Source organism: Sminthopsis crassicaudata, chromosome 2 (assembly GCF_048593235.1).
Source record: "Sminthopsis crassicaudata isolate SCR6 chromosome 2, ASM4859323v1, whole genome shotgun sequence".
NCBI classification, from domain to species: domain Eukaryota; kingdom Metazoa; phylum Chordata; class Mammalia; order Dasyuromorphia; family Dasyuridae; genus Sminthopsis; species Sminthopsis crassicaudata.
Window position 1 is genome coordinate 606,954,566 of NC_133618.1, and position 27,654 is coordinate 606,982,219.

Here is a 27,654-nt window from a genome sequence, read left to right on the forward strand (position 1 = left end):
TATATATAGGATTTACTCTGAAAAAGCATTTTAAGTGCTGACTATATGCTAAGCAGTGGGAATACAAAAACAAAGAATCTCTGCCTTCAAGGAACTTAAATTCTAATAGAGAAAGACAATGCATAATGTGTCAATTAGATGGTACAGCACTAGGCCCAAGAAGCCTGGTTTAACTTAAGATACTTACTTGCTCTGTGATCCTGAGCAAGTTAGTTAACCTGTGTTATAGTTTCCTCATCTGTTAAAGAGGGTAGGCACTTAATTTGATTAATTATAGCATTTGCCTTCCAAGATTATTGTAGGGATCAAATGAGATAATCATTGTAAAATACTTAACATAGTGCTTTCACATAGTGTTATATAAATGTTAATTAATATTGATAATTAAAAAATGTATTATAAAGGTTTGGTGGTCACAGATGGATATTTTGGTTTGGAATATTATAGGGATGGTGAATGGAGCTATGCAAGAATAGGTTGAGAGTTTAGTGATTTTTCCTCATAATTCTATGTATTTTCCACAACAGTTATACTAATTCACAGCTCCATCCACAGTACATTAGTGGACTATCCTCCTGTATTGCATCCTAATATTAGTTTCTTTTTGTGTTTTTTAATCATCCTTACCAAACTGATAGATAAAAAGAAACTTCACAGTTTTTTGACTTATATTTCTCTTATAAGTAGCTTGGAGTGGTTCCCTTTCCCCAGGGTCACCTGGCTAGTAAGTGTTAAGTGTTTGAGGTCAAATTTGAACTCAGGTTTTCTTGACTTCAGGGCTGATGCTTTATCCACTACACCAAATAGCTGTCCCAATTTATTTTTGAGATCATATTATACCTCCTTTGCTTTAATCTTGCAATGATCTCAAATAGTAAAAATTGTTCTCTCCCACCAAATAGCTATTTATTTACTGATTTTCTCTTTATTTCTATATCAGCAGAAGGAATATATATATATATATATATATATATATATATATATATATATATATATATATATATAATTTAAAAATACAAAATCCATGAAGAAAGTAGAATAGGAATACAGATTCCTATTGTTAGCCATTCACTAATACTATTAATTAACAGTTTATATTGCAATTCTTGCCTTCACAGTTCTCTCAAACTTCCTACGTGATCCTCATTACTTTTTTCATTCTGTAAGGCTAGGTTAATATATGGAAAGTCTTTGGTGTTAATGGTTGCCTCTCTAAAGATTCAGCTGTAACATTCTTTGAATGTTGGTAAAATCTGACTCATATAGTTATCACCTACATAAAGATAATTCTGCAGTCATTACTTGCTGTGAAAGGTTGGGAACATTTTTTTTTTCTTCTAGGACCACCAACCTATATAGAGTAACATAATTCTCCAGAAGTCTGGAGTAGGGTTTTTTAAGGGCAAGAAATATAAAGTATTTTATTTAGCTGTATTTTTAAACAATTCATCAATATGTAAGGAAAAAAATCAGTTCTGTATTATAGCCGCTTAAGGGGAAAGGAAAGAAGGCATGTAAAACTCCATTTTATTATCTGTGAAATGAAAAGATAGAGCTAGATCACCTCGAAGGTCTCTTTAAGTTTTTTTGATCTATGAATCTATGATTAAACCAAAGTGAAAAGTTTTTTTGCTTTTCTAGAATAATACCACCCTCTTGTGGCCTTTTAGAATACTGCTTTTCAAGACTTTAAATGATGCATTTTGGTAGTGCATGTGTGTTGTTACCTCAATGCATCACCCACATGCTAAGTAAACTTCAGACAAAGGCTTGGTTAAGTATGAAAGTCATTGGTTCTTCCCCTATTTTTCTATGTGAAAGTATAACCTTGATGTTTCAGCCCATGGAAATAAGCACAACATATTATTGATGGTGGATTATTATTTAAAGATGGCCTTAATATACTATGACATCTGAATTATAACTTTTACAATCCTAGTAAGGCTGTCAATTACACAAATGCTAACCCAAATTTGATCTCCAGGCTGAACTGACTGGCTATAGCTACATACTATACTGCTCTGTTAAAGGTGCATCAAATATTAAATCAAGACAATCTCTCACAGTAACTTTGAATTTGATTCAATATTATTATTAACTACTAATTGATGGCTATTCAGGCTTAGCAGTATATTAACCTATCCAGATACATTAATCAGGAACCTTTAATCCTAAAATTGTTTGAACTTAGCATTCTTTTTTTTTATCAGAAGACATAGAATGTTATGGTAGAAAAAAGCACTGGATTTGAAGTCAGAGAATTTATGTCAAAATTATAGCTAGTGTAACTTTATTCAAATCACCTAATCATTGTGGACATCAGTTTTATTATCTTCAAAATAAAGGGGATAAACTACGCGTTTAAGATCTTTTAACTCTGAGATCTGTGATCTTATTACAGAGCAGTTCTGGGACTATGCATAGTAGCAACTATGGCAAAACATTGAGCAATTAATATAGTGCCAAAGACACATACATCTTTGGCCTATATATGCCTAAAGCTGTATTCAGAATTTCTTGATATGCAAAGAATCAATAGTATTAATTGCCCTGTGTAGCCTATATAAATCCATGGTCCATCTTCCCTGGGAACACTGTAAGGGAAGAGTTTACACCTCTCTATATCAAGAGCACTTAAGAGCTTATACATGAATTCTATAGTTGAATGATAGTTGATATTAAATATTTTGATAAGTAAGCATCATCCCTCTAGTTGGTACTTAATGGCAATGTGATTGCCAAAAAACATTGATTCATGATTTATCAACTAATTGGCAGTATAAACAAGTGATTAATGATGAGTACAACCATCATTTTGTATCTTATATGTGAAGCTTTAAAGTGAGCACATTTGAGAAGCAATGTGATGTTTGAGAAAAAGTCCTTCACTGAAAATCAGGAGACCTAGATTCTGTTAATTCTGACATTAACTTAACTGTGTGTCTTTGGATAGTCACTTAACTGTCCACCCAGTTTCCTCCTCTGTAAAACGAGATAATTGCACTAGATTTCCCTTCCAGTAGTTATCTCCATCTTAATCTATCCTCCTTATGTGCTCAGATGCATGTGTTATTTAAAAAATATTATTACAACTTTATTTTCCCATGTAATTGAACTCACTGAGGGAGTGGCCCATCTACACTCCAAACCCAATTTAGCACTGTTGATTTTTGCAGATTTATAACATAACAAAAGTATGCCTTGTTTTTTCTTCTGAACACAATAGCCATTCTTCAGTTATATAACCTTTTCCTCTCTATATATTTTGTGCATGTGCCTACATAGACATGGATATCCCTTATTAAATAGTCTTTCAACTTCTCACCTTACTTAACTTGTATAGTGATCTTCTCTATCCTTCTCTATTTGCTTTGACTAAGTAAATAGTGATCCGTGTTTATTACCTTTTTAAATGTTCTTAAAATCATCCTTTTCTGAAATTTTCTAGTCTTCAACCAATTCACATAAATCTATCATATTTGTCATACTTAAACCATTGAAAACTTCATTTATGTTTTTTGTCAATGTGGTTCCTATCCCATTCTAACATAAAACAACAATTCATTTATTTAATGCATTAAGATTTTCGTAAGTTAAAGTCAGCCAGTAAGTAGGTGCTTAAAAGATCCTTACTGGCTGACTTTAGATAAAATATTGTCCTATTCTGATGCCTTATGATATGAAGATAACCTGGGGCTTTGTGCATCTAAAAAAAGCATAAATACCAGTGAGTCCCACCAAGCACAATAAGACTGGAGAGGTCTATACTGATGTGGGTCTAGAGATGGGACTGTTTTGTTTTTCTTCGTCCACATAATAAAAATGATGCTTAAATTGATTTGTAGATTTGGTAATATAACTAACCAACTCAATATCAATATTAAAATTCATTTTAAAGAATAAATCTCAAGGAACAATGAAAATAAGGAGGAAACAAACAAAGCAGGAACAAAACATTAGCAGATGTCAAGACTATTATATGATGATAATTATCAAAATTATTTACTATTAGTTAAAAAGAATAGATGAATGAAACAGACTATGCAAACAAAGATATCCAGTGACTCCCTATTTAACATGAAGTGCCGGCAAAACTGCAAATGATTTTAGCAGAAATTAGGTTTAAACTAACATCTTTATATATCACAATAAACTCCAAATGGATAGTGCCTTTCATAGTTATGGCTAGGAAGAACAGGATTCTAATATTATTTGGCAAATCAGTTTCCAGGAAATAGGGGAGATGGGTCAATTCTCACAGACTCTCAGAATTGTAAGGGATAGCTATTTAGCCCACCCTAGATCTGCAAAGGCAAACTTTCTGTAACATTGCTGAAAATGTCTGTGGCCATTCTCTGTAGGATGGAAAGTTTACTCGCTACCATTTAAAGATTTTTATTTCACTTTTGTTGGAATCTAATTGTTAGGAAGTTTTTCCTTATATGGAGCCTGCATCTGACTTTCTAACTTCTCTATGGTTCTTAGTTCTACCTTCTATATTCAAACCAAACAAGTTTAATCTATCTTCTATGATAGCTTTTCAAATAACCACTATTGCTATTGTGTACCCCTAAATCTTTTATCCAGGTTTATTCATAATTTTCAAAATATGGCCAAATTGAAACCAGACCAGATATAATGTGGCCAAGACAGTACAGCAGAACTCCACCCTCCCTCATTTTGGATACCCAGCTTTTATTAAAGCAGTCTAAGATAACATTTACTTTTATGGCATTATATCACCCTGTTGACTCACATTGAGCTTTCAATCCAATAAAACACAGATCTTTTTTCACACAAACTTTTTTTTTTAATCATTAATTACTATCATCCAGTTTCTATTTTTCCATCTTACCCATGAGAGATTTTGTCAAACACTTGCTGAAATTTAAACCTGATTTAATTCACTGAAAATCCTGATAAAAAGGAAACAAAGACTTAGTCTGTTATGACTTGTTCTCAGTGAACCTATATTGACTTGTGGTAATCACTATTTTCTTTTCTCAGTACTCAGAAACTATCACTTTAATAATGAATTGTAGAATTTTTCCAGGAACCAAAGTCAAGTACACCAGCCTATATCTCAAAGCAAAACAACAAACAAACAAAAAAAAACCCCAAAACAAAGAAACAAAAACCAAACAACCCACCTTCTGTTCCACTTCTCTTCTCTCTGTCCCCTGTCTTGCTATCCACTGCCATGTGCTTACACAAGTGAAATCAAGCAGCATAATGGTAATGGTTTGGAGCTGGAAAGACTGGCTTCCAATTTTGCCTTTAAAAGTTATTAGCTATCCAACCCTGGGCAGATCATTTAAGCTCTTATTGCCTCAGATAACATTTGAGGAATTGATTTAATATTAGGTCGGTTCTGATCTATTGAGAATTTCAAAGAAAATCCTCACACTGGGAATTCCTTAAGCTGGCAAAATCATAGATCCTTCTCGTTTTCTTATCTCACTGAAATCAAATCTGGAAGAGACAAAGAATTAACAGATCTCAGATTATTGTAAGATAATTATCAAAACTATAGTTAGTTAAAAAGAAGAGTAGACCAATGAAATAAGATAAGAAAAAAAAAGCTATTGAACAGCAATCCAGTGATTCCCTATTGAAGTGCTGGGAAAACTTCAAAGCAGTTTAACATAAAAATCAACATATATCAAATTTCAAGGACAACCTCGAAGGATAAAAGAAATTTTAATACAGTGTGAATCTGATAGGTATATGTGGAAGGGTAGGAGAAGGTACACTGCTTTGGCTTGACGTTTGTGGTAAGGATTGTGAATTAATTTGTGTGCATAACAACATCACATGTTTTAGTATCAGCTGACAAAGCCACCTCTACCTTTTCAAATAGCGCTCTCTCTCTTTCAGAGTCATCATTTATCTATGAGTTGTTCAGCCATTCTCTCCTTTAACCCCTTTTCTGACCTTTTTCCAAAGTGTGGTGGCCAACTTTTTTTTTCCCCATCTATTGACAGAAAAGTCTTTAGAGATTTACAACTTGTATTCTCCCTTGCTTAGAGTTTCTAAGAGTAATAGCAAATATAGGTTTATATTTTAATAGGATATTTTTGTAAACAATAAAAAAGCAATTTCCTTTTTATAAACTTTTATTGATGACATCAAGATCCACTACCCACCTCATCTACAGGTGGTTTATACATTTGCCCTATTTTACAAGATTTGCTAATATGTTACTATTGCCAAACAGGAGCCTGAAAAAAGATCTCAAATCCACACACCCATATTTGTACATTCCTCTTTGTTTAGTTTACTAATGCCCTTGTTTGATTCATCACACTGTTTTCCTATAACCGTATTTGTTAATGCTTGACAATAAATCATATGAGGTAATACAATAAATATCTTTAAATTTTATAAGGTTCTGAAACCTCAGAATTATCTTCAATTCCTGTTTTTCCTTCCTCCATCTAAGGTCTAATGATTCAACTTCAAGAGTATCTCTTAAATTTTCTTTCTTCTTTCCTACTTTCATTATCATCCCCTAATCTATAAGTGTTGGCAATTGATTGGATGTAGGGAATGAGAGAGAGGAAGATTTCAGGATTGGAAAACTGGACAAATAAGGATGTCAGTAACAGAATTGGAGAAATTATAAGGAGGAATGGGTTTGGAAGGAAAAACTTAGACATATTGAATATGAGGTATCAGGAAGAAGAAATGGAGCATTTTAACTTTGTTGGATAGTCACACAGAGATACTGTCAATGCTGTGAATGGAGACTATCATCAAGAGATAAATTATTTCCATTTCTAAAGCACTTTTAAATTTTGTAAAACTCTTAGTTTACAATAGCCATTAGGTAGATACAGCAAAATACGATTTTTGCCATTTTTACAGATGAGGAAATTTAATTTGAGAAGTTAAGTGATTTGTTTTTTAATCACAAAGCTAGTAAATATCTAAGGTGGGATTTGAATTTAGATAAACCTGACCTTAAGTCATTCCAACTGCTGTGCTAGGTGATCCCTAGATGATTACATTTGAAGCATGGGAGGAGAAAGAAATATTATCAGAGGAAGCAAGCAAAGAAGCAGAAGAGACAGGAGAATGCACTGTCACTGAAGTAAAGGAAGGAGCTTCATCTCAGAGAGATGTAATCACTGAGTTATATCTTACAGAAGACAAAAAAAGGCTAGAAAGAGAAGTTTATAAAAACAGGTGAAAATAGATAGCAAGGATGTGGATTCTATTAGTACTTCTAGAAGTTTAGTGGTGATGAGAAGAGACGTGACAAGATAACTTACGGGGAAAATGAGGAGTGAAGAGAAGTGTCTTTAGATTTGGAGAGTGGTAGCTTATTTACAAGTAGAGGGAGGGGAGAATGTTTACAGTAGAGTGGGGAAGATTTCAGAATGTAATTACAAGGATCACAGTTGATATAAAGGTCACAGTTGGTCTTGATACTGAAGAGAGACATTTTTACAGTAGCAAAGGAAAAGGGCAGGTGAAGATTTAGGTGAAGAATTAAGGTGCCATGGCAGGTGCTCTCTTCACTGTGCCATCCAACTGCCCCTCACCTGACACATTTTTGAGGCACCTTTCCTAGCAGTCACTTGATAGTTCCTCATTAAATACAATCATATTTTAATATTAGCAAAGCAAAATGTAATTATTTTGTTAAATTTTTCCCAAAACACCCTCATGTACAATGAGTTTTTTAGTATTTTGAGTTATGATGCTATATTCCTTGAATTTGAACAATGTAGACATAAATGTATCATAATTTCATCTTTTTAATGGAAATAATCTTTTGTCTCCCTTCACAATTTGACCATATAGTCCTCATATTTGCTAATTTGTACAAATGACTGATAAATTTCAGTTACTTATGCAAACTAAAGGTCTAAGCTATAAACCAAAATTTGTCAGAATTGTTGACATTTTCAATTGAGGACACTATTATTTAACTGTAGTAACCACAGACACGTGGAAATATGCCTACACACACACATATATATATATATATATATGTATATATATATATATGTATATGTATATATGTATATACATATATATATATTTTTTTTTTGTTCTGAAACCAAATAATTTGAGAAGTCATGGGCCAAACAGGAGGCAAAACAGCTGGTGGAGCAAGAAGTTATATAGCCCTTCAGGTTTTGCAAAGCACTTTGAATAGGTTTTCTTATTTGTAAGTTCTTATCTATGCCAAGGACTTTTTTCTGGCTTTTGAAAATAATGTCTGGCCCTTTTGGTTTTGACTTATATTTCTTTTTTTTTTTTTCATCTTCACTCAAAGGCCCTGGAGAAGAATCAGCAGTGGCTAATATATGATCAGCAGCGAGAGGCTTATGTGAGAGGACTTATGGCAAAAATCTTTGAATTGGAACAGCAATCAGAAGCAGCTGCTCATTCACTCCAACAGCAATCAAAAAAGAATGACTCAGAAGGTCAGGCTGATACTTTTTTTTTTTTTCCTTTTACAATTTCTTTTACAATAAGTTCTTCAAAATTATTCGTTAAATAGAATGTATTGTTGTTAGAAGTAAGCAACTAGAAAAATCTTACCAACCCTCACATTAGTAATTCTAGTTCACCCTTATTATTTTGATTTCTTGAATATTAACTTAAAAAGAAAGTCATGAAGAAAATATTTAATCAGTTCAATTTTGGATTAAAAATCACTGACTTGTTTGCAAAGTACTTGCTATTTTTGCAGATTATTAAAGTACACAATACAAAATGCTTATATTATAAAGATATAGAAACTGAGACTTCCATTATAGAGATATGGTTAATTAACTCCCCCATGGTCACATGGCTAGTGTCAAAGGCAGATTTCTCTGAGACCAAGGTCTTAGGCTTCTAGAGATGAGAAAACCATCAATAACCCTTATACTTAAAAGGAAAAACAAATGATTATCTGGTAGAAGTATGACTATGTCTATTTATTTCCTCCTTCAGTTATCACACTATTAAGAATCACTCAATATAGAGACAGCTAGATGGTGAAGTGGATAGAGTGCTGACCCTGAAGTCAGCAGGACATGAGTTCAAATTGGTCTCAGACACTTAACACTTCCTAGCTGTGTGACTCTGGGCAAATCACTTAACCTCCAATTGACTCAGCAAAAAAAAAAAAAAAAAAAAAAAAGTGATTTTGTGTGTGTGTGTGTGTGTGTGTGTGTGTGTGTGTGTGTGTGTGTATAACTCAATACATACACCCACAGGGCTATAAAACTATACATACCCTTTGACCCAGCAATACCAAAGATAAATCTTATTGGTGAAATTAATTATAAATAAATAACTTAGAATCATAAATCTCAACAGAACAAAACATTCTTCAAAATGTTAATTGTTCCCAGAAGGCAAAAAGCCCTTAATTAAATAAACCACTAATCTTCTTCGAATTGGCACAGAAAACTGATAAACACAAGCTTATTTTACAATTTTCAGATTTCAAATATAATTAAGATGGAGCTAAGCAGAATAGAGAGTATTTAAAGGGAAATCCTCTCTAAATCTTGTGGCTCTATCATATTTGGATCTAATCCTGAGGAAATATTTTAAATAAAAGTTTGCTGTCTTTTTTTAGTGTGATTTTAATTCCATGGGAATACATTTCATAATTATAATAGAAGTCAGTGAGAACATGTGGTTTGTAGTAATTTTCTTTCCAGCTATGATTTGGGGACCAAATTTGTTGACTAAAATGGGGTATTCTTTACTGTCTCTTGTATTAGGCTTTCTTCAAGAAGAGAAGCAAAAATACTACAACCATCTCTTGATGAATGTCAGAAAGGATCTAGAGGCTGAACGACAAACTGTAACCCAGTTGAGTTTTGAACTTAATGAATTCCGAAGGAAATATGAAGAAACCAAGAAAGAAATTTTAGATTTAAATAACCTGTTGTCTTCTTTAAGAGAGGCTGATGTACAACATATGGAAGATAACAAATACAAAACAGAGAAAATACAAAAGTTAAAGAAAGAGAATGAAATTGTCAGAGAAAAACTTGAAGAAGAAAAAAAAAGATCTGAGGATCTATTATCTCAGGTGAGCCCTGTTTGGTTTTCTTGTGTGCTTCAGGAGGATTCAGTGCCCATTCCGACCTTCATGCTGATGTTTGTGCTGAGTGAGCATTTGTCTGGCTCTATTATCCCCAGTCTCTGCTAGATTACGGAGCAGAGCTGGGGGGCTTGCTTGGGTGCTTGAGAGTGGGACACTTCTCAGCATTTTCTTACTTGCAGTAGAGATTCACCAGTCTTTTAGACAAACCTTTAGAGGGAATTGGTGAGAAGGTGAGTAGCTTCTGGGGTTTTTCCCTTCATCCATAACAAGCTAATTCTGTTGGGGGTCACAGTAGTGGTAATGTTTGAAGAATCTCTTTAATGGTGGGCAATGGAGCTCCCAGATTACCTACTACACTTAGAAAATTATTGGCAAAGCTTAGGCCCCCCCCTCCTAGTAAGAGAAAGAGACAGGGAGGGATGAATGAAGAGACTTCAGGGGTGTCATTGTTTAGATGAGGGAAGTAAAAGTCAAGGAACGTAAGGAACCTGTCCAAGGTCACCCAGGACAAGGGCCGCAGGAGTAGGATTTGAACTCAGGTCTTCCCTGGAGTCAGCATCTTTCCCCTTATAAATGTAGCCTCCTATTGGGGCTAAGGATATTGGAGGCTGCATAATTCAAGAAGCTATTCTCAGCTTCCTCCCTACTCTGTGACTCATCCCCCTCTGTCCTCTTCACGTTGCTACTCCCATTTTCACTTCCAAATTATAGTTAGAATAACAAATTAGAATAGCTGCTCTCTTTAGAGCCACACAACTAATCAAAAGAAGCCGCTAAGTTTCCTTTGATGAGGGTCCTCACTTCTGGAACTGATAGAAGATTCTATTGTTGTAATATACACTTCTCTCTTTGCCATAGGTCCAGTTTCTCTACTCATCTCTACTAAAGCAACAGGAAGAACACACAAGGGTGGCTTTATTGGAACAACAGGTATCTCTTATAGATTCTTTTTAACATGAATTCATCACTGAGATTAAAATTTTCTTTATCTTCACAATAACACAAGGACAATTATTACAAAATATGTGAGAAATATTTTAATTTTTTAAGAAAAAATCCATTATACACACCTGGGGCTAGCTTGAGAGAGAGCTTAGGTGGCAGATGAAAAAAAGATGTTCCTTGATAAATTCTGTTACTCATAAGAGTAGATAGGGATTTCTGTTCCATCTCCTTCATCAGTTCCCATCTTGGGAAATTGCCCTAAAAGAATTTCCTTAATTCTAACCCTAAATGCCTTGGAATAACAAATAGAAGCAAAGGTTTCTACAAACTTTAAAAACATCTACTGGGATAAATATTCCCCATGTTCAGTTCCTTACTAATTCAAATCAGGAATAACCCTATATGGAAATGTATAAGACAAAAAGAACATGTTTTTTCCTTCTCTTGATGTTTGAGACAGAGAATAAAAAGAACTAAAATAATTGCCTTCATTCCAAATTCCACAAAAACCAAAAACATTTTTCCTAACATTGCAGCACTTATCACAGTGTTTAATCAACACTTTATAAAGACTTAACTTGGCCGACCAGTCTTTCTCAAATGACCAATCCTAACAACATATGCCTATTTGATCACTTGGAGTTTGTGGGCCTTAGTAAAGAAAAATGTAAAAAGAAGAATTTGGGAGAGAATCACTTTGGGACTATTTCTACCCAGTTTTGAAATAGAGGAACAGGATCAAGTTTACTAGGAAGGAATGGTGAAAGTATTTTTCCTCTTCTCTCCCCACCTCAAACAATCAGTCATTTTCCTCCTTGGATATTCTATGGCTTTTACTAATTGGAATTTGTTTTCAGATTTCTCTGAAATAAACTGATTTTTTTTACTACTTATAAAAAGTACTTATTATTTATCAGTTATGTGTATAAACAGCAAGGAAAACTATAATGCAATTATTACTTCAATAATATTTGTAGCTCCATAATTATTTGTCTTTGGGGTTTACTAGATCCAAGCTTGTACTATAGATTTTGAGAATGAAAAACTTGATCGTCAGAACATGCAGCATCAATTGCATAAAGTTCTTAAGGAACTAAGAAGAGCAAGGGAACAAATAACCCGATTGGAACCTTTGGTGAGTCTTGAATTCTTAAAACTAGTATTTCATTTTGAACTATAATAAACTTATCTTGTTAGGATATATTTCTGTATATGTTGGGTGAGGGGCAAGGAAGAAAGTATCTCAGAATCCATGCTGTGCACACAGCTGCCTTTTGTTCTGTAATTCAAGGCATACTAACATAGAATAATAGAAAGTTAACAGATTTCCAATATCCAGGAATATATGCTTTACGCATGACAGAGTCCCTTCCCAGATGCTCTTACTGGAAGAGCCACTTAGAAAGATTTCAGACCTCCTGTTAGAAACTCAAAATGCATTTTCTTATCAGAACATTTAAATGAGTATATAGTTGAAATAGTACTATTGTTATGACATCTCAGCTACATTGTGAGTTCAGCAGGTTTTTATGGGATTATACCAGAAACCAAGCACCATTTTTTTTATGTGTTTTTTTTTTTAAATGGGGAAATGTGTTACAAGTTCCAAACAACCAACTTACGGACTTTTGGAACTCGAATCTATAAGTTGGAAGTTATCTGTATATGTCTCTGTATGTGTGTATCTCTTTTTGTGTGCGTAGTCATACTTTACAGAACACTGCCCCATCTAACGAAAGGATTTTATTGTTAAGACTTAACCTACTGTACCCATCTTTAACCCAACTCCCATGACAATTTCCTCAGGTTTACCACCAGTGTGATTGAAACTTCTGGACCCTACTTGGACAGTTCTAATTCTGCTCCTTGACATTAATAGTCATATTTTCAAGAAACCAATTAATGATGTTACACAAATATATAATTACTTTAAAGCATCTACTGAAAAAGCTACAAAACTTTTTTTTAAAAGATAATGCAATTGAACTTCTTAAATAATGTGAAGATTAAAAGCAAAAATAATTTTAGAAGAAAAGGAAAATTAAAAACCTAAAATATCCAATTGTAACTTCTGAATAAGAAGTTTACTTGTAGTTAGTTCTGCTATAACCTGATGTGTGAGTTCCTAAAAATTATCACCCTGCAAAAATGCTCAATCAAAAATCATGAGGCATATGAGAACAATGGGATTAGGAGCACAACACTCAAAAACTTTGTCAGTGACACATTGGAAAGAATAAAACAGTGCAGAGTTTTATACATGTTAAATAGCTAAGAAATACATAAATACTACAATGAATAGTGGAGGGTCCCTAGCCTTCAGCTAGACCCTGGTTCCCACTAGACCTGGGCTGGCACAGTTCAGTTAGAGGTGCAAGGGCAATATGAGTGGGCCAGTGAGTTCAGAAACAGCTCATGGCCGTGGATAATAAGTACAGTGGTTTATTGTATTTGGTGGAACTATCTTTTTTTTTATCCATCACTCCTCCTGCCATATAATAAATATGGCAGTTTTATCTTTAAAAGAAAAAAAAAAACTAAAAGTTTATATGGAAGTGGGAGTTTAAGGGGTTGTAGCTTCTGAGTTATTATAAAGTACTACAGTTTGCTGTGTGTTTTTTTTTTTCTGCTGTTTATCTGGGATGAAACTGAGCATAAGCAACTTGCAATTCACTTTATGCTCAAATTATCCCCTAATATATCAATCAGTTGGAAACAGATTTGCATTTTCAAAACAAGTACTATAACAGAGTTAATTGTTTTCACTCTGACTTTGGGCAATGACTCTCTAGACCTTAGTTTGCTCAATTCTAATATGAGGAGGTCCTATTCTATCTCCAGATGTTATATCTCTCCCCAGAAAGGAATAACTATTTGCCCAAAGTCAGTTAGTAGAAGGTGGTCGAGCTGAAATATTGATTCCATTCATTCAGCACACATTCTATTAAGCAACTTAGTATGTACATAACATTGTCCTAAATGATTAGAACTAGAAAAAAATAAATTGAATGAGATATTGTATGGAATTTTCATACTATGAAGACTATAATCATGATAGATTGTTTTGGTTCTCCCATTTACATTTTGGTGATAGGTAGGAAATGGGGAATCATAATCTAGATCACTGAAAGCACTTTGGTTCTTCCCTAGTTGTAACCTTGTAAATTCTACAACCAAAATGTAGCTTTGAGTCTTAGAGAATTGTAAGACTTTACAAGAGCACCTAGTCTCTTTGTCAGTGCTCTTCTCTTCTACCCCAGTTGTTACTGCAGAACTGATGTTAACATTTTATTTTAAAAATGAAATACATTGTTTTTCTGTGCATAACCAGGTGCTTTTTAAAATTCAGGAATGTCTCAGGTCATCTTCCAGTCATTGTTTATACTTTTTTTTTTTTGTTTCTGTCCCATTCGTTATCTTCACAAAGTATCTTAAACCTTGCTTCATAGTTTTGAGATTTATAGAGCCCTCTAAACTCCTCAGAGAAATGATAAAAGGACAGGATTTTAGTTTTACAAATGTTCTGAGCAAACTCAATGTAGCTTCTTATAAATGTACCCATTAATTTTCATTCAGTACTCTCTAGCTGGATCTTTTCCTCTTCCTCTCACAAATGGAATTATCTTTGCAAATTAGCATTGGTCTATAGGCCCTGGTTTGGAGGGGGGATTTGTTATAGCTAAGAATTTTAATGAAAATGGAAACAATGATATCCAAGACCATCTTTATTGGGTGATGGGTGCTTCCCTGCTACTAAGGAATTTTCTCTATGGTGCTGTGGAGGGGAAGAGGTAGAGGTTCATAAGAAAATCCATTTGCAAGAATAGTGATGTTTATTGACAGCTGTAAGCATACCTACTTTTATGCACCGTGGCTTCAGATGAAAATTTTTTCTTTTTCAGAAACAACTCCAGGAATATGTCCACATAGAACCATCTGACCTTTTTCCAGGAGAACATGAGGAGAAGTTAAAAACTGATTCACCAAAGCGCTCCAATCTGTTAGATGAGAGCTTCTTAGAGTGTCCTAAATGTAAAGCACAGTACCCAACAAGTCAGCACAGAGAATTGTTAGCTCATATTGATTTCTGCGAAAACTAGCAAGGTAATACTTGTATTTATGCTTCAGAGATCCAATACTGTATATCTTATATTAGCTTATGGACATTTTGAATTCACATATCAAAGACCCAGTACTGTATCTTACATTAGCTTATGGACATTTTGAATTCACTTTTCATTTAAAATTGTAGAAGATGCTGCCTGTCTGCCTGCCTTTCAGATTCCAGCTAAAGGAGTCAATCATTATATTTCTCTGGCTATTTGCTATTTTCCATTGCAGTGATATTTCCCAGGGTTCATGCATCATCTAGGCATGTTAAAAATGGTAAACTTTTCTGAATATGTATATTAAAACTACTGACATTTTGCACTATAAAATATTCATTTGGGAAGTAGAAATGCATAGAGAGTTCAGATTATTTTTAGTGCTCATGCACCAAATATTTTATGGTCAATGGTGCAATAAAATAAACACTGGCAAGAACATTGTAGATCATCTGTAACAGTTATATAGGAATGTTTTATCTTTTGGTCCAAGCACTTATAAACTAGAATACTGGTTTGCAAACACTGGTTTGCATGTTCTTAAAAAAACTGCAGTGGAATTTTTCATTATTTTTATTTGCTATAGCATAGTATTGGAAAAGTCAGAAGTGACATGTTTTGCTGCTTGCTGATGTGCCTCTATATCAGCAATGTTCAGAGTGTAAAAAAGATTGCCCATGGAGACTAAAGTAACCAATAAGCAGCTGCACATGATGTTTACATTCATATTTACTGGAAAGTATTTCATCAGACTTTCAATAGCATATGTTGGTCCCCTGAAAAATTAAAACTAATTCTACCAAAAGCTTCTAGGCCTCTCATTTGAACCAGAAACATTTTTAAAATTTTTCTTGGCATTTCTACATTCTATAGTTTAAATTTGGGAAATGTAAATATCGGGTAACTTTTCAGAATAAATATTTTTTTTATATACTGTTAATATAAAGTAAATGCTTTTAAATGTTTTTGTGTTCTAAAATTCTTGACACTGAGCTGTTATTCATAATAATATAAAAGAAAAGAATAAAATAATTTTAATAAGTTTTAATGTGAACAGTATGCATATAGAGATAGATTATGAAAAATTAATTGTATTCCTCTTCTGAAACTAATGGAGATGGCTTACATATCAAAGCACAATAAAAAATAAAACATTTTAATACTCAGACAGTAAAGGTCATACAAAGAAGTAAAATAGGTATTTTCAGGTGCCTTATGTGAGTAGATAATAATACTTTGGCGCTAAGGTTTCTAGCATATTAGACAAAAGGAAACTTTGTTTAAAGATTTTATTTCCTGCCAATGAGAGCATTTAGATTCATTGGCAGAGGCAAAATTTTTCCAGAAATTAAAGCTCAAGCAGATATTTACCCTGTATGTAAAGGACATTGAGTGACATATAATCATAGAATGTTAGACCTGAACATGAGAAATCAACTACTGATTTCAAACTTGGAGAGAAACAGGAGCTATTAAAACATTTATGAGACTCCCTGTGGGCTACATATTAATATTATCTGCATTCTCTTGTATTTTTATTTTTTAAAATATTTCCTAGTTATGCTTTAATCTGATTCAAACCACACTTGAGAGTGTTATAGCTGCAATACCACAGGTTTGACTTCTCTGATATAAACTAACCCCTTTGTTTTACACATAGTAAATAACTTGCCTAACGTTACATAACTAAGCCATTACTAGTGACATGTAACTTTGAAAATACTAATATTTGAGACAAAAGGTTCCCTATCATCTGTTAGATAATTAAAATTGCTTAGCCTGGCATTCAAAACCTTCATAATCCATCCCTAATCTAACTTGCCAACCTTCTCCTATTGCATCTTCCCTTCACAAACCTTTTGTTTTGCTCACTTACTGTTCCTACAGAGGGCACAACATTAAAGAACAGTAGTGTTCAGTAATTGTGTCCTCCAACAGTGTCTTTGAGCACAGTTCATGCTGATTCTGGATCTACCATTTAGTTGTATGACCCTCTTTTTTTTTTTTTTGTAAAATTGGTGTAGGAATGATTACACTGCTTACATTGTGTGGTTGTTATGAAGGTAAATGAAGAGATATGCATAGAACTCTTTTGTGAGCTTTTACTGCTTATCATCAAAAGAAAATGACTAACTTTTTTAAAAGAAATTTTGAGCTGTCATCTTATTGTTGCAATCTTATGAAGTAGGTAGTACAAAACTACTATTTCAATTTAAAGAAGAAAATCAAAATGGACAGATTGTAAGTAATTTTTCACTGTAAACGAGTCAATGACTAGACTGCAACCACTATAGTCTCTTGACACTGGTACTAGAACCCAATCCCATTTATTTTTATATCATATTGTCATGAGTGAAATTCAACCAAAGTAGACTGAGGCATGTTTTCTCTAAGCAAGATAACATTTCATTAACAGGGGTGCTATCTGCCAATATATTGAGTCACTAGTGGCCTTAATTTTGCCAAGGACTCGGAGATGGGAGCTCAGCTCCTTTTTGTAATATTAGAACAAAGAACAACACAGGGCAGGTGGGGCAATTGTTTGGTGAGATCATGAGGGTGAGAAAAAATATGATTGGTTACATAGCTGAGGTATGGGGAACAATATGATTGGTTGGACTTTGGGAATGAGGGGCTAGCAATAATCCCCTCCTTCCTTTCAGTAACTAAGAAGTGTTCATCGTTTGAATCCACCTGCTAAAAGATAGTGAGCCACATACTGGATGGCAAACCAGACATCCTTGAAGGATAGCTTGATGGTGTGAAGATACTAGACCAGACTCCCTCAAAGATAACAGATTTTCTTGAGGCAAGAATTGAATAGTGGTTAGCAGAACAACTGGATTTCTAAACTTAATGTTACCGGCTGGCTGAATTTTTGAATCAAGTTTAGTGCCATGACATAGACAGTTAAAGGAGAAAATCAATTAATTGTAAGTAAGATCAATAAAAAAAAATCATACAGATTCAATTTAATCTTTTCAATAATTATTTACATACTACTGCAATAAATTATCTTACAACAAATAAGACAAGTAGAACCAACCAACAAAACCACCATGTCTGATTGAATTATGCAGCCATAATTAATTAGCTCTCCTTTTAAAGGAAGGATATTTCATTATCTGACTTCCAGGATCAATTAATGGGAGTATAGGTGCCTCTTCATGTTGTCTTCATGATGCATCTTATTCTCCTGGTTCTGTTTACTTCATTCCAAATCAGTTGATCGCCGACTAACCATGTTTCTTGAAATTAATTCTTTTTTGTCATTATGGTGCAATGATAGAGGCAGCTAGATGGCTCAGTGGATAAAGCATAGAGCCTGGAGCCAGGAAGATCTGAGTTTAAATAATCTAGCCTAAGACATATAATAAGCTGTGTGATCCTGGGCAAACCAATTAACCTCTGCTTGCCTTAATCCAGTAGAAAAGGAAATGGCAAACCACTCCAGTGTCTTTACCAAAAAAAAAACAAAAAAAAAAAACAAACCCATGTACAGAATGGTTCAAGGGAATGTGAAGAGTTGGACATAACTGAACCACTGAAGAACAACAGATGGTACCATAATACTCCATTACGTTCATAAATCACAATTTGTTCAGTCATTCCTCAGCTGAAGAGCACCCACTTTTTCCCCATCATTTTTCTGTGCTCTGATGTTTCCACTGACTCATGCAGCCATGAATAGCTAATCCTGAAATAGTCAGGTTACAGTGTATATAATTCCAGAAGTAAAGGTTCTGCTTTGGGGTCTGGGCATCTTTATTCTCTTTCAGTTATTAGAGAACAACAACTAGGAATATAGCCCAAAACCTCTTCTATTGTATACAAAAAGTAATACATTGGAAAACTAACATGGCTGAAGAGAGAATCATTCATTATGTGACAATGTCCCTGCCATAGTGATTAGTGAATAATAAGATTCCCAAGACATTGTATTCCCAGTCATTCCACCAAAGCAAAGATCAACAAAAGGAGTATTTCAGCCCTGATAATCTTCAAAGGCCAGAATATTAAAACAGTTGCTCCTAAGTCTACATTCCATCTCTACCCCCTTTATTAGAGCTATGGCTACCTGGCTGATCTTCCCTAGAAGTAGCAAACTGGGACAGCTAATTAGCTCACATAACTTATTAGTTATACCTTGTATAACTCTGGTACTTGAGTTTTAAGTGTTTTGCTCTTGTATCTTTGGAGCCATTAAGCAACACAAGCCCTATCCTCATACCCAACTATTGTCCCATATGGGCCTTTTTTTATGGCCACTGCCACTACTACAATTTTTTCACTTGCAAGTCTATGCCATATAAACTGCTTGTGGTTTTCTGATTAACTCAAATATATAGAACACCGCAATTTCCCTATCCCTTGTGGCCCTGAGTCACTCCAGGTCTCAAGCCTTCTATTGCTGTAAATGAACCCTTCTCTCTAAAGTAGACTCCTCCAACTATTCTTTTTTGTTTCCTAAGGGACCTCTCCCTATTTTCATTATTAGATCTTTCTCCACCCAATCCATTCCTCTGTTTTTTTTTAAACCTCTATTTGTTTGACCCCCCATCTACCGAAATTCAAAGCTATAATGTCTCAGACAATAACATCATGGACCCACTGCCGCCTCTTTCTCCTCAGTCTCTCTGTCATCTAAGTTCTCTACATTCTAGTAAGACTGCATCTAAAGTATTAGAGAGTCTTTCTCAATTTTTCATTTCTCATTTTTTTTCTGCAAACTCGCTGCCCTAATCTGTCTCATCTTTTGGCTATCCTGATGCCTTATTTTGGGACATATTGAATACAAAGAGAATAGCAGGGCATTCAAGTCAATATAATGTCCATTCCAATTCAACCATACTGGACTGGAACACAGGTGAAAAGTACAGATTTGGGTAGCTACCACATTGAGGCAGTTGGGTAGTGGGATAGATAGATCCCTGGTCCTGGAGTCATGAAGAACTGAGTTAAAACTGAGTTAAAATCTGACCTCTGATACATACTATGTGACAGACAAGTGATTTGACTTCTGTGTGCTTGGGTTTCCTCATCTGTAAAACAGAGGAGGAAATAAGCATTTAGAGTCCCTGCTATGTGCCAAACACTTTAAGTACTTTTTTTTTTAAACCAATTCTACCTCATTTGATCCTCACAACACGTCTGCGAAGTAGGTGCTGTTATCCCTATTTTACAATTGAGGAAACTGAAGCAAACAGGTTAAATGATTTGTTCTGGATCACAGAGCTAAGAAGTATATTAGACTGAATTTAGACTCAGGTTTTCCTGACTTCAGGTGCAGTACTTTTTCCACTGTGCCACCAGTTGTCTTGGAATGGGGATGATATTTACTCACCAGGATTGCAAACATTAAATGTGACATTTGTAAAACTCTTTGCAAAACCTTAACACTACATAGATGCTGGTTGTTGTATTATGTGATAGTTCTTAAGGATGGATTCTCTTCAAGAAAGAATTTTAAGAGAACAGAAAAACTGAAGACAACTATAAAACTGAAGACAACCATAAGGAATGCCATTACTTAAGAATAAAAGGAGGATGAGGAAAAAACAAGCGAGAAAAGAAGAGTGTTCCAAGAAGTAGGAGACCCAAGAGACTGGAGGGTCATTAAAGCCAAGGGGAAAAAAAACTGTTCAAGGAGGGTGAATGATGAAGTGTTCAGTAGGTTAATGGGTATCTGGTGATAGTCTCACCATTCCCCTGCCTTCTAGTTTTACTTTAGTGGTTCAAACTATGGACCAGCAAATTATTAAAGGTATAAATAAATAGAAAACCAAAATTACAGAAGACTTTACAAAGTGCTTTCTTCATAGTAATCTCATGATGTGGGTAGCATTATCATTTTGTGGATTAAAAAATCTGCCTGGGGTCCAACAAAGTTTCTCATATTATCATTGTTTTTCTTCAGTTACACAGGTAGGTGGTGACACAGCCACTTAATCCATGCCATTTGGCTTCAAATTCAGTACAGCAGTACAGCAGTACATCATGCTGTCTTATATGAATAGGTTTACAGAATTTTAACTCTTGCTGTAAGAGAATGTAATTTTTAATTAGTAATTAAATTATTATTACTAGAATTAGGTTAAAAGTAAAATTTTATGGAGAACTTGAAGAAAATTTTGGCTGGTGTTATGTTTGTCTAAACATTTATTTCAATGAAGAATTTGCAAGCATGTTCTATGAACATAAAATTTTGAAAGGATGAAAAATTCCTTCTCAACCAAGAAGCTTTTAAAATGAAGTTAAAAAACAGGTTGAAACTGACAAGGAGCCTGAAACTGCTTGTAGTATCATGAAATAGAACATTTTGAATGTTAAGTCAAAATTCAATAATAAAAGATGATTTTTAATAAAGTGAAACTTCATTCTCTAATAGTTAATCATTTTGCACAAAGGTAGCCATACTGGGCTGCACAGAACCTCCTACAAGTACACAAATTTACTCAACTTTTATGAGGTAGGGTAAATGGCAAATTAAAAAAAACACCTGACAATTGGAGATCTATTTCTTTTAAAGTTAATCCCCTGTTAATAGTTGGTTACAGATTCAACTCTGTTTCCTATATCTATTGGATAATGTTGTCCTGATAAGAACCCCTATGTTGAGGCACCTTCTCCACCTAGATGTAATATAGGTGCTTTCTACTCTGCTCTTTGACCTCCACCTTAACAACTCGTATTCTGGAAACTAATCAAATCAACAATACCATTGCTTCTGGGAAAGAGATGTCAAACGCCCTCATTCTTGTACTCCCCATCCCTGTGACTTCTCAGACCAAAATATTTCTTATTCAGCACTCCCCTAGCTCTCCTTTTTTAGAATTCTATTATTTCTATTACCTCTCTCAAATAATAGTTTTTCCCAACTAAATGTAAATATAGTTTTCAACATTCTTTTTAAAATATTTTGAGTTCCAAATTTTTCTCCTTCCTTTCCCCTTCCCACGATAGCAATCTGACATAAGATATACATGTGCAATCATGTTAAAATATTTCCACATTAGTGATGTTGTAAAAGAATCAGAACTAAAGGAAAAAACCTTGAGAAATAAAAAACAATGAAAAAAGTGCTTCATCTATATTCAGACTCAGTTATTTTTCTGGTTGTGGATAGCATTTTCTATCGTGAGTCTTTTGAAATTGTCTTGGATCATTTCGTTGTATTACTGAGAACAGCTAAGTCAATCATAGCTGATCGCACAATGTTGCTGTTCCTATTAGTATGATCTTCTGATTCTGTTCACTTCACTCTGCATCAGTTCATATAAGTCCACATTTTCCTGAAATCCACCTCATTTTTTATAACACAATAATATTCTATTATATTTTTTGCAAATGGGTTCTTTTCCCTTTTTATGATCTCTTTGAGATACAGACCCAGTAGAGACACTGCTGCATCAAAGGATATGGACAGATTAATAGCCTTTTGGGCATAATTCCAAATTGCTCTCCAAATGGTTGGATTAGTTCATAACTCCACCAACAATGTATCAGTGTCCCAATTTTTCCACATCCCCTCCAACATTCCTCAGCTTTTCATTTTTTCTTGTCATTTTAGCCAATTTGAAGGGTGTGTAGTAGTACCTCAGAGTTGTCTTATTTTGCATATCAATAGTGATTTAGAGAATTTTTTCATATGACTAGAAATGGCTTAAATTTCTTCATCTGAAAATTGTCTATTCATATCTTTTGACCACTTATCAATTGGAGAATGGCTTGTGTTCTTACAAATTTACATCAATTATCCATATATTTTAGAAATGAGGTCTTTATCGGAGCCCTTGGATGTAAAATGTTTTCCCCAGTTTTCTGCTTCCCTTCTAATCTTGGTTGTATTGGTTTTATTTGTGTAAAACCTTTTTAATTTACTATAATCAAAATTATCCATTTTGTATTTCATAATGTGCTCTAGTTCTTCTGAGATGGATCCTCTTAATCTCAGCACCTTAGAAGAAACAGTCTATTGAAAAAAAATACCCCAAACACAAACAAACCTTTATGCTATTAGGCAGAAAAGTGAATTATATCACAGAAAGATTTTCAGTAGGGATTCTAAGAATCCATGCTGCTTAGTAATCCTATATGTCGTCTTCCCTCTTCTCTTACTATTCCCCTCCCTCCATTCAGGTGGTTTTACAAAAACTTAAATTTTGCTAATTTTTTTTTCACTGAGCCACAGTCTTTAACTTCCCTTAGTTTTCATTGTTATGAAAATTTCCATTTCAAAAGGAAATGGCAAGGGGAGAGGGAGTATTTATTATTGTATTTCCTTGGAATTCTAAGGCATGGTTTTGATTTACTTCAGGCTTAGCAGCATACACTTGTATGGGGAAACCAACCATCCTAGCAAGAGGGGTTAAGAAGTTGGAAACATATGAGCAAAAATGTTTTTTCTTCATGGACTTCTATCAAGGTTCACTAGTGATTATGTTTATCAAATGACATTGTATTTGTTTAAAAAAAAAAAAGAAAAGAAAAAAAGAGGGGCAGCTAGATGGTGCAGTGGATAGAGCACCAACTCTAGAATCAGTAGGAACTGAATTCAAATCTAGTCTCAGACACTTAACACTTAGTACTAGCTGTGTGATCCTTGGCAAGTCAGCCCCAATTGCCTTTCAAAAAACCCATTTGGCACATAGTATGTACTATATAAATGCTTATTTTCTTACCTTTTCTCATATCTTAACTCCTCTCCCCTTCATCACCTCCAACTTCAAGAAACATATCGAATAACAAAAGGAACAACAAAAAAGAAAAGTCAGAGGAGAATAAAGAAATGAGAAAACAAGCTTTAATATGGTGAATGGGAAAAGGAAACACAATCTGGAAGAAAAGAGGAATAGAGTAATAACCAGAACCATGAATGTAGAACATAACCTCAAGAACCTCTGGGATGAGTTAGAATTCTTAAAAACAAATTTGAAATTATAAAAAATATCCCTAGAGAACAGTAATATAGAGCAGATGACGAAAAAAGCTAAAGCAGTAGGATAGATTGAAAATAAACAGCAAAAAAAAAAAAAATGAATAGCAAAGAGTATAAAATATGCAGAAGTATAAGAAATATAGGGCCTTTAAAAAACAATTGGAAGAACACAAGCCAAAAATGTGGCCATAGAACATAGCATCAAGGAATAAATAGTTGATAAGCCTGTTACAGTCTACACTTAACACATAACCACATACTGTTGGGCATTCTATATTCATCAGGTTGTTGTTGTTGTTTTGTTTTGGTCTGGGACAATTGGGGTTAATGACTTGACCAGGGTCACACAGCCAGGAAGTGGAAGACACTTGTCTGAGGTCATATTTGAACTCAGGTCCTCCTGACTTCCGGGTTGTGCTCTATCCACTTCACCACCTAGTTGCAGCACCACTTTTTTTTTTTTATTATTTTGTTTTTTAAGACTGATTATCCATACTCTGGCAGACTAGAAATGCAGTTACCAGTCATTTGGAATCCTAATAATAAATAATAAATGGAGTGTCCAAAGGAGAGCAATCACTATAGTGAAGGGTCTCAAGATCATATTATATGAGGATTAATAGAAATGAAGATATTTCAACTGTAAGAGATATAGTAGGATAAGATAGCTGTTTTCATGTATTTGAAGGGCTGTTCTATAAAAGATACATTTCATTTTGCTTGGCCCTTTAGGGCAAAAGTAGTGGAAGAGGTAATGTTAGACCTCATGTAGAACAAACTTCCTAATAATTACAAAAATTCAAAACTGGAATGGGCTCCTTTGGGAGGTGAAGCAATTCTTCTCATTTGGAACTCTTCAAGCAGAAGTTATGTTGTAAAAAGTTTAGTTAATTTCATCACAGAGGTCCCATCTAGCTTTAAAATTTTATTCTATGAATGGGTCAAAGAACAAACTACAAAACCAATGAATAATTATAGTAAAAAGAATGATAGCAGTGAAGCAACAATTATTGAATATAACAAAAATAATCCTTTTATCTCTGAAAACATTAATGAAAGATAAAAAAGAAACGATTAACGAATCGATTATGTAATTTAACAAAAGCCAACAAATTAAGAATCACAAAACATACTAAAGAAAATTTAAAACATTTTGTTGAAACAACTTATGTCACAGTAAATTTCCATCCTCAATCGTACCTTCAAATTGAACCCTTCCTTGTGACAAAGAAAAAAATTAAGCAAAAATATCCAGTGCAGTGACTGACAATATATAAAATGTTCTTTCCTAGTACTACCTTCTTCTTCTGTGGTGAAGGAGGAGGCATGTTTCATTATCTCTCTTTAGTACCTTAATTGGTTTTTCTATTTCTTCTAGTTCAATTTATTTTTAGTGATCTTTTCATTAACTTTGTGAAAAGAAGACAAATAAAAATCAAATGAGTGATAAATGGAAAACAAAGACTATTGAATTGACATGTCTTTATGAAAATCAATAAAATTAGTAGATATGTGTATGTGTGTCCATTAGACTGTAAGCTCCTTTAAGAGAGGGATGGTCTTTTTTTTGCCTATTTTTGCATCCACAGCATAAAGTAGTAGGTACTTAAATGTTTATTGATTATTGATTGATTGACTATAAAGCCAGGGCCTCTTTACTTTTTTGCTTGTTTCTTTGTTTCATGGATCCCCTTATCAAATTTTTAAATGTGTGGAATAAAACATGTAGTATTACATAGGGAATTATTATATTAAAATAAAGTCATCAAAATGTTTTAAAAAAACAAGTTCACATATCTCAGGTTAACTCTGACATAGAGGTACACATAGATTTTTAGGCTCACAGCCAAGTGGACTCAGATTATACTTTTGACACCTACCTAGCTCTGTGACTCTATTTAATTAACCTCTATATTTCTCAAACAATTTCCTAGAACATAACTATTATGTCATAAATGAATTGTGATCTGTATTGTTTGAAAGATTTCCCATAATAGGTAAGAAAGTCCTCCATGTCATAGAATGCATTTAACAAATAGTTCATTCCTATATTAATATGATAATATTAATAAATCATTAGTTAATTTGGCTCTTAAAACTAAAAAGAAAATCATATTATGAAAATAAAATTAAAAAAAAGAAGAAGGAAGAATTCACAATGAATAGAAAGGAAAATCATATGAACCACACAGGAAATTTAAACAACCTAATCTTAGACAAGAAATCAAGTAAGTTGTAATTGTCCTCCCAAAAGAAAAAAAAAATTGGTCCAGTGAATTTGACCAATTATTTAAAGAAAAAAGTCCTTTGCTAAACTCTTCTCAGAAAAAGAGGAAAAAAACCATCCTACTAAGCCACTTTTATTTGACAAATTTGGTTCTAAAATAACCCAAGGAAGAAGAAAACAAAGAAAGGGAACTTTAAATCAGTATCAAAGATGGACATTGATGAAAAATAATTACTAAAATAATAGCAAAAAGAGTATAACAAAGTATAAACATTCTTTGTGACTTGCCATCATAACTACTCAAATTAATCTATAGATTTAACCTTATATCAACCAAATTACTCAGATAATACATTAATGAATTAGACAAAATAATAACAAAATCAACATGGAAGAACAAAAGCTAAAAAACATCAAGGGAAATAATAGAACAATTGTAGAATTAAAGGGACATATCTTTGATATACTGAAAAAAAAGATCTGAAAGGAAGGTTCTTAAGCAAAAATAATATTAGTGATAACATCTTTTATAGTGACAAAAATATGGAAGCCAAATATATTCCTGGGAATTAAAGCAATTAGAATTGAACAAATTGCTTATATAACATGTAAACATAATGGAATATTAAGAACCAAAAAGATAAAACACATGTGAAGTTTTCAGAGAATCATGGTAAGACTTGTATGAAGAGGTACAGAAAGAAGAAAGCAGAGACAAAAAGAATAGTACTCAATAACCATAATTGTAAATAGAGGCATTAAAAGGGAAAATAACTCATGTCAAAAGACAGTGTTGGTAGCAAATGACAAAGAACTTCTTTCCTTTTTGTTGATTTTTTTTTTCTTTTTCTGAGGCTGGGGTTAAGTGACTTGCCCAGGGTCACCCAGCTAGGAAGTGTTATGTGTCTGAGATCAGATTTGAACTCAGGTCCTCCTGAAATCAGGGCTGGTGCTCTATTCACTAAGCCACCTAGCTGCCCCTGTTGATTTGTTAATAAGCATATAAGCCATAAAACTAAAAAATTATATCCACCAAAAATGTAAAATAATATCAGATGGTTTTGCTTTACTATTTCCAGGAAATGTACTTTGTCAGCTTTGAGTGATTATTACATTATGTTTGTTGCATGGAAGCAAATATTTCATTAATTTTTTTAACATTAAATACATTGGTGCTCAGTACTCTCAAATATCCACTATTGGTTACCACTCTTAAGTGGAAAGTTCTGTTACTCTTCCATTCAAGCCCATCCTCTGTAAATGTTATTTCTTTCATCTTCCCCGTTTTACCAGAATCCATGTTTGGGTGTGTTCAATAGACTTTCTTGACAAAAGGACTGGTAGGAAAAGATCAGAAACTACAAGCTACAATAAC

At 33.7% G+C, this 27,654-nt stretch overlaps 1 protein-coding gene across 8 annotated transcripts in view; it reads left to right on the top strand.

The window, feature by feature from the left end:
- CEP55 (centrosomal protein 55) overlaps positions 1-18,085 on the top strand; it is a 30,058-nt gene extending 11,973 nt beyond the window's left edge. For 6 of the 8 annotated variants that reach the window (XM_074295895.1, XM_074295901.1, XM_074295896.1 and 3 more), the window contains 5 exons: positions 8,288-8,438; positions 9,735-10,048; positions 10,922-10,993; positions 12,018-12,143; positions 14,911-15,919. In XM_074295895.1, the coding sequence (XP_074151996.1) occupies positions 8,288-8,438; positions 9,735-10,048; positions 10,922-10,993; positions 12,018-12,143; positions 14,911-15,108 (861 nt within the window). In that variant the 3' untranslated portion in view covers positions 15,109-15,919. Of the gene's footprint in view, positions 1-8,287; positions 8,439-9,734; positions 10,049-10,921; positions 10,994-12,017; positions 12,144-14,910; positions 15,920-17,777 lie in introns of those variants that run through there. The other 2 variants (XM_074295900.1, XM_074295903.1) reach the window with 1 other exon arrangement.
- Positions 18,086-27,654: the final 9,569 nt, after the last annotated feature.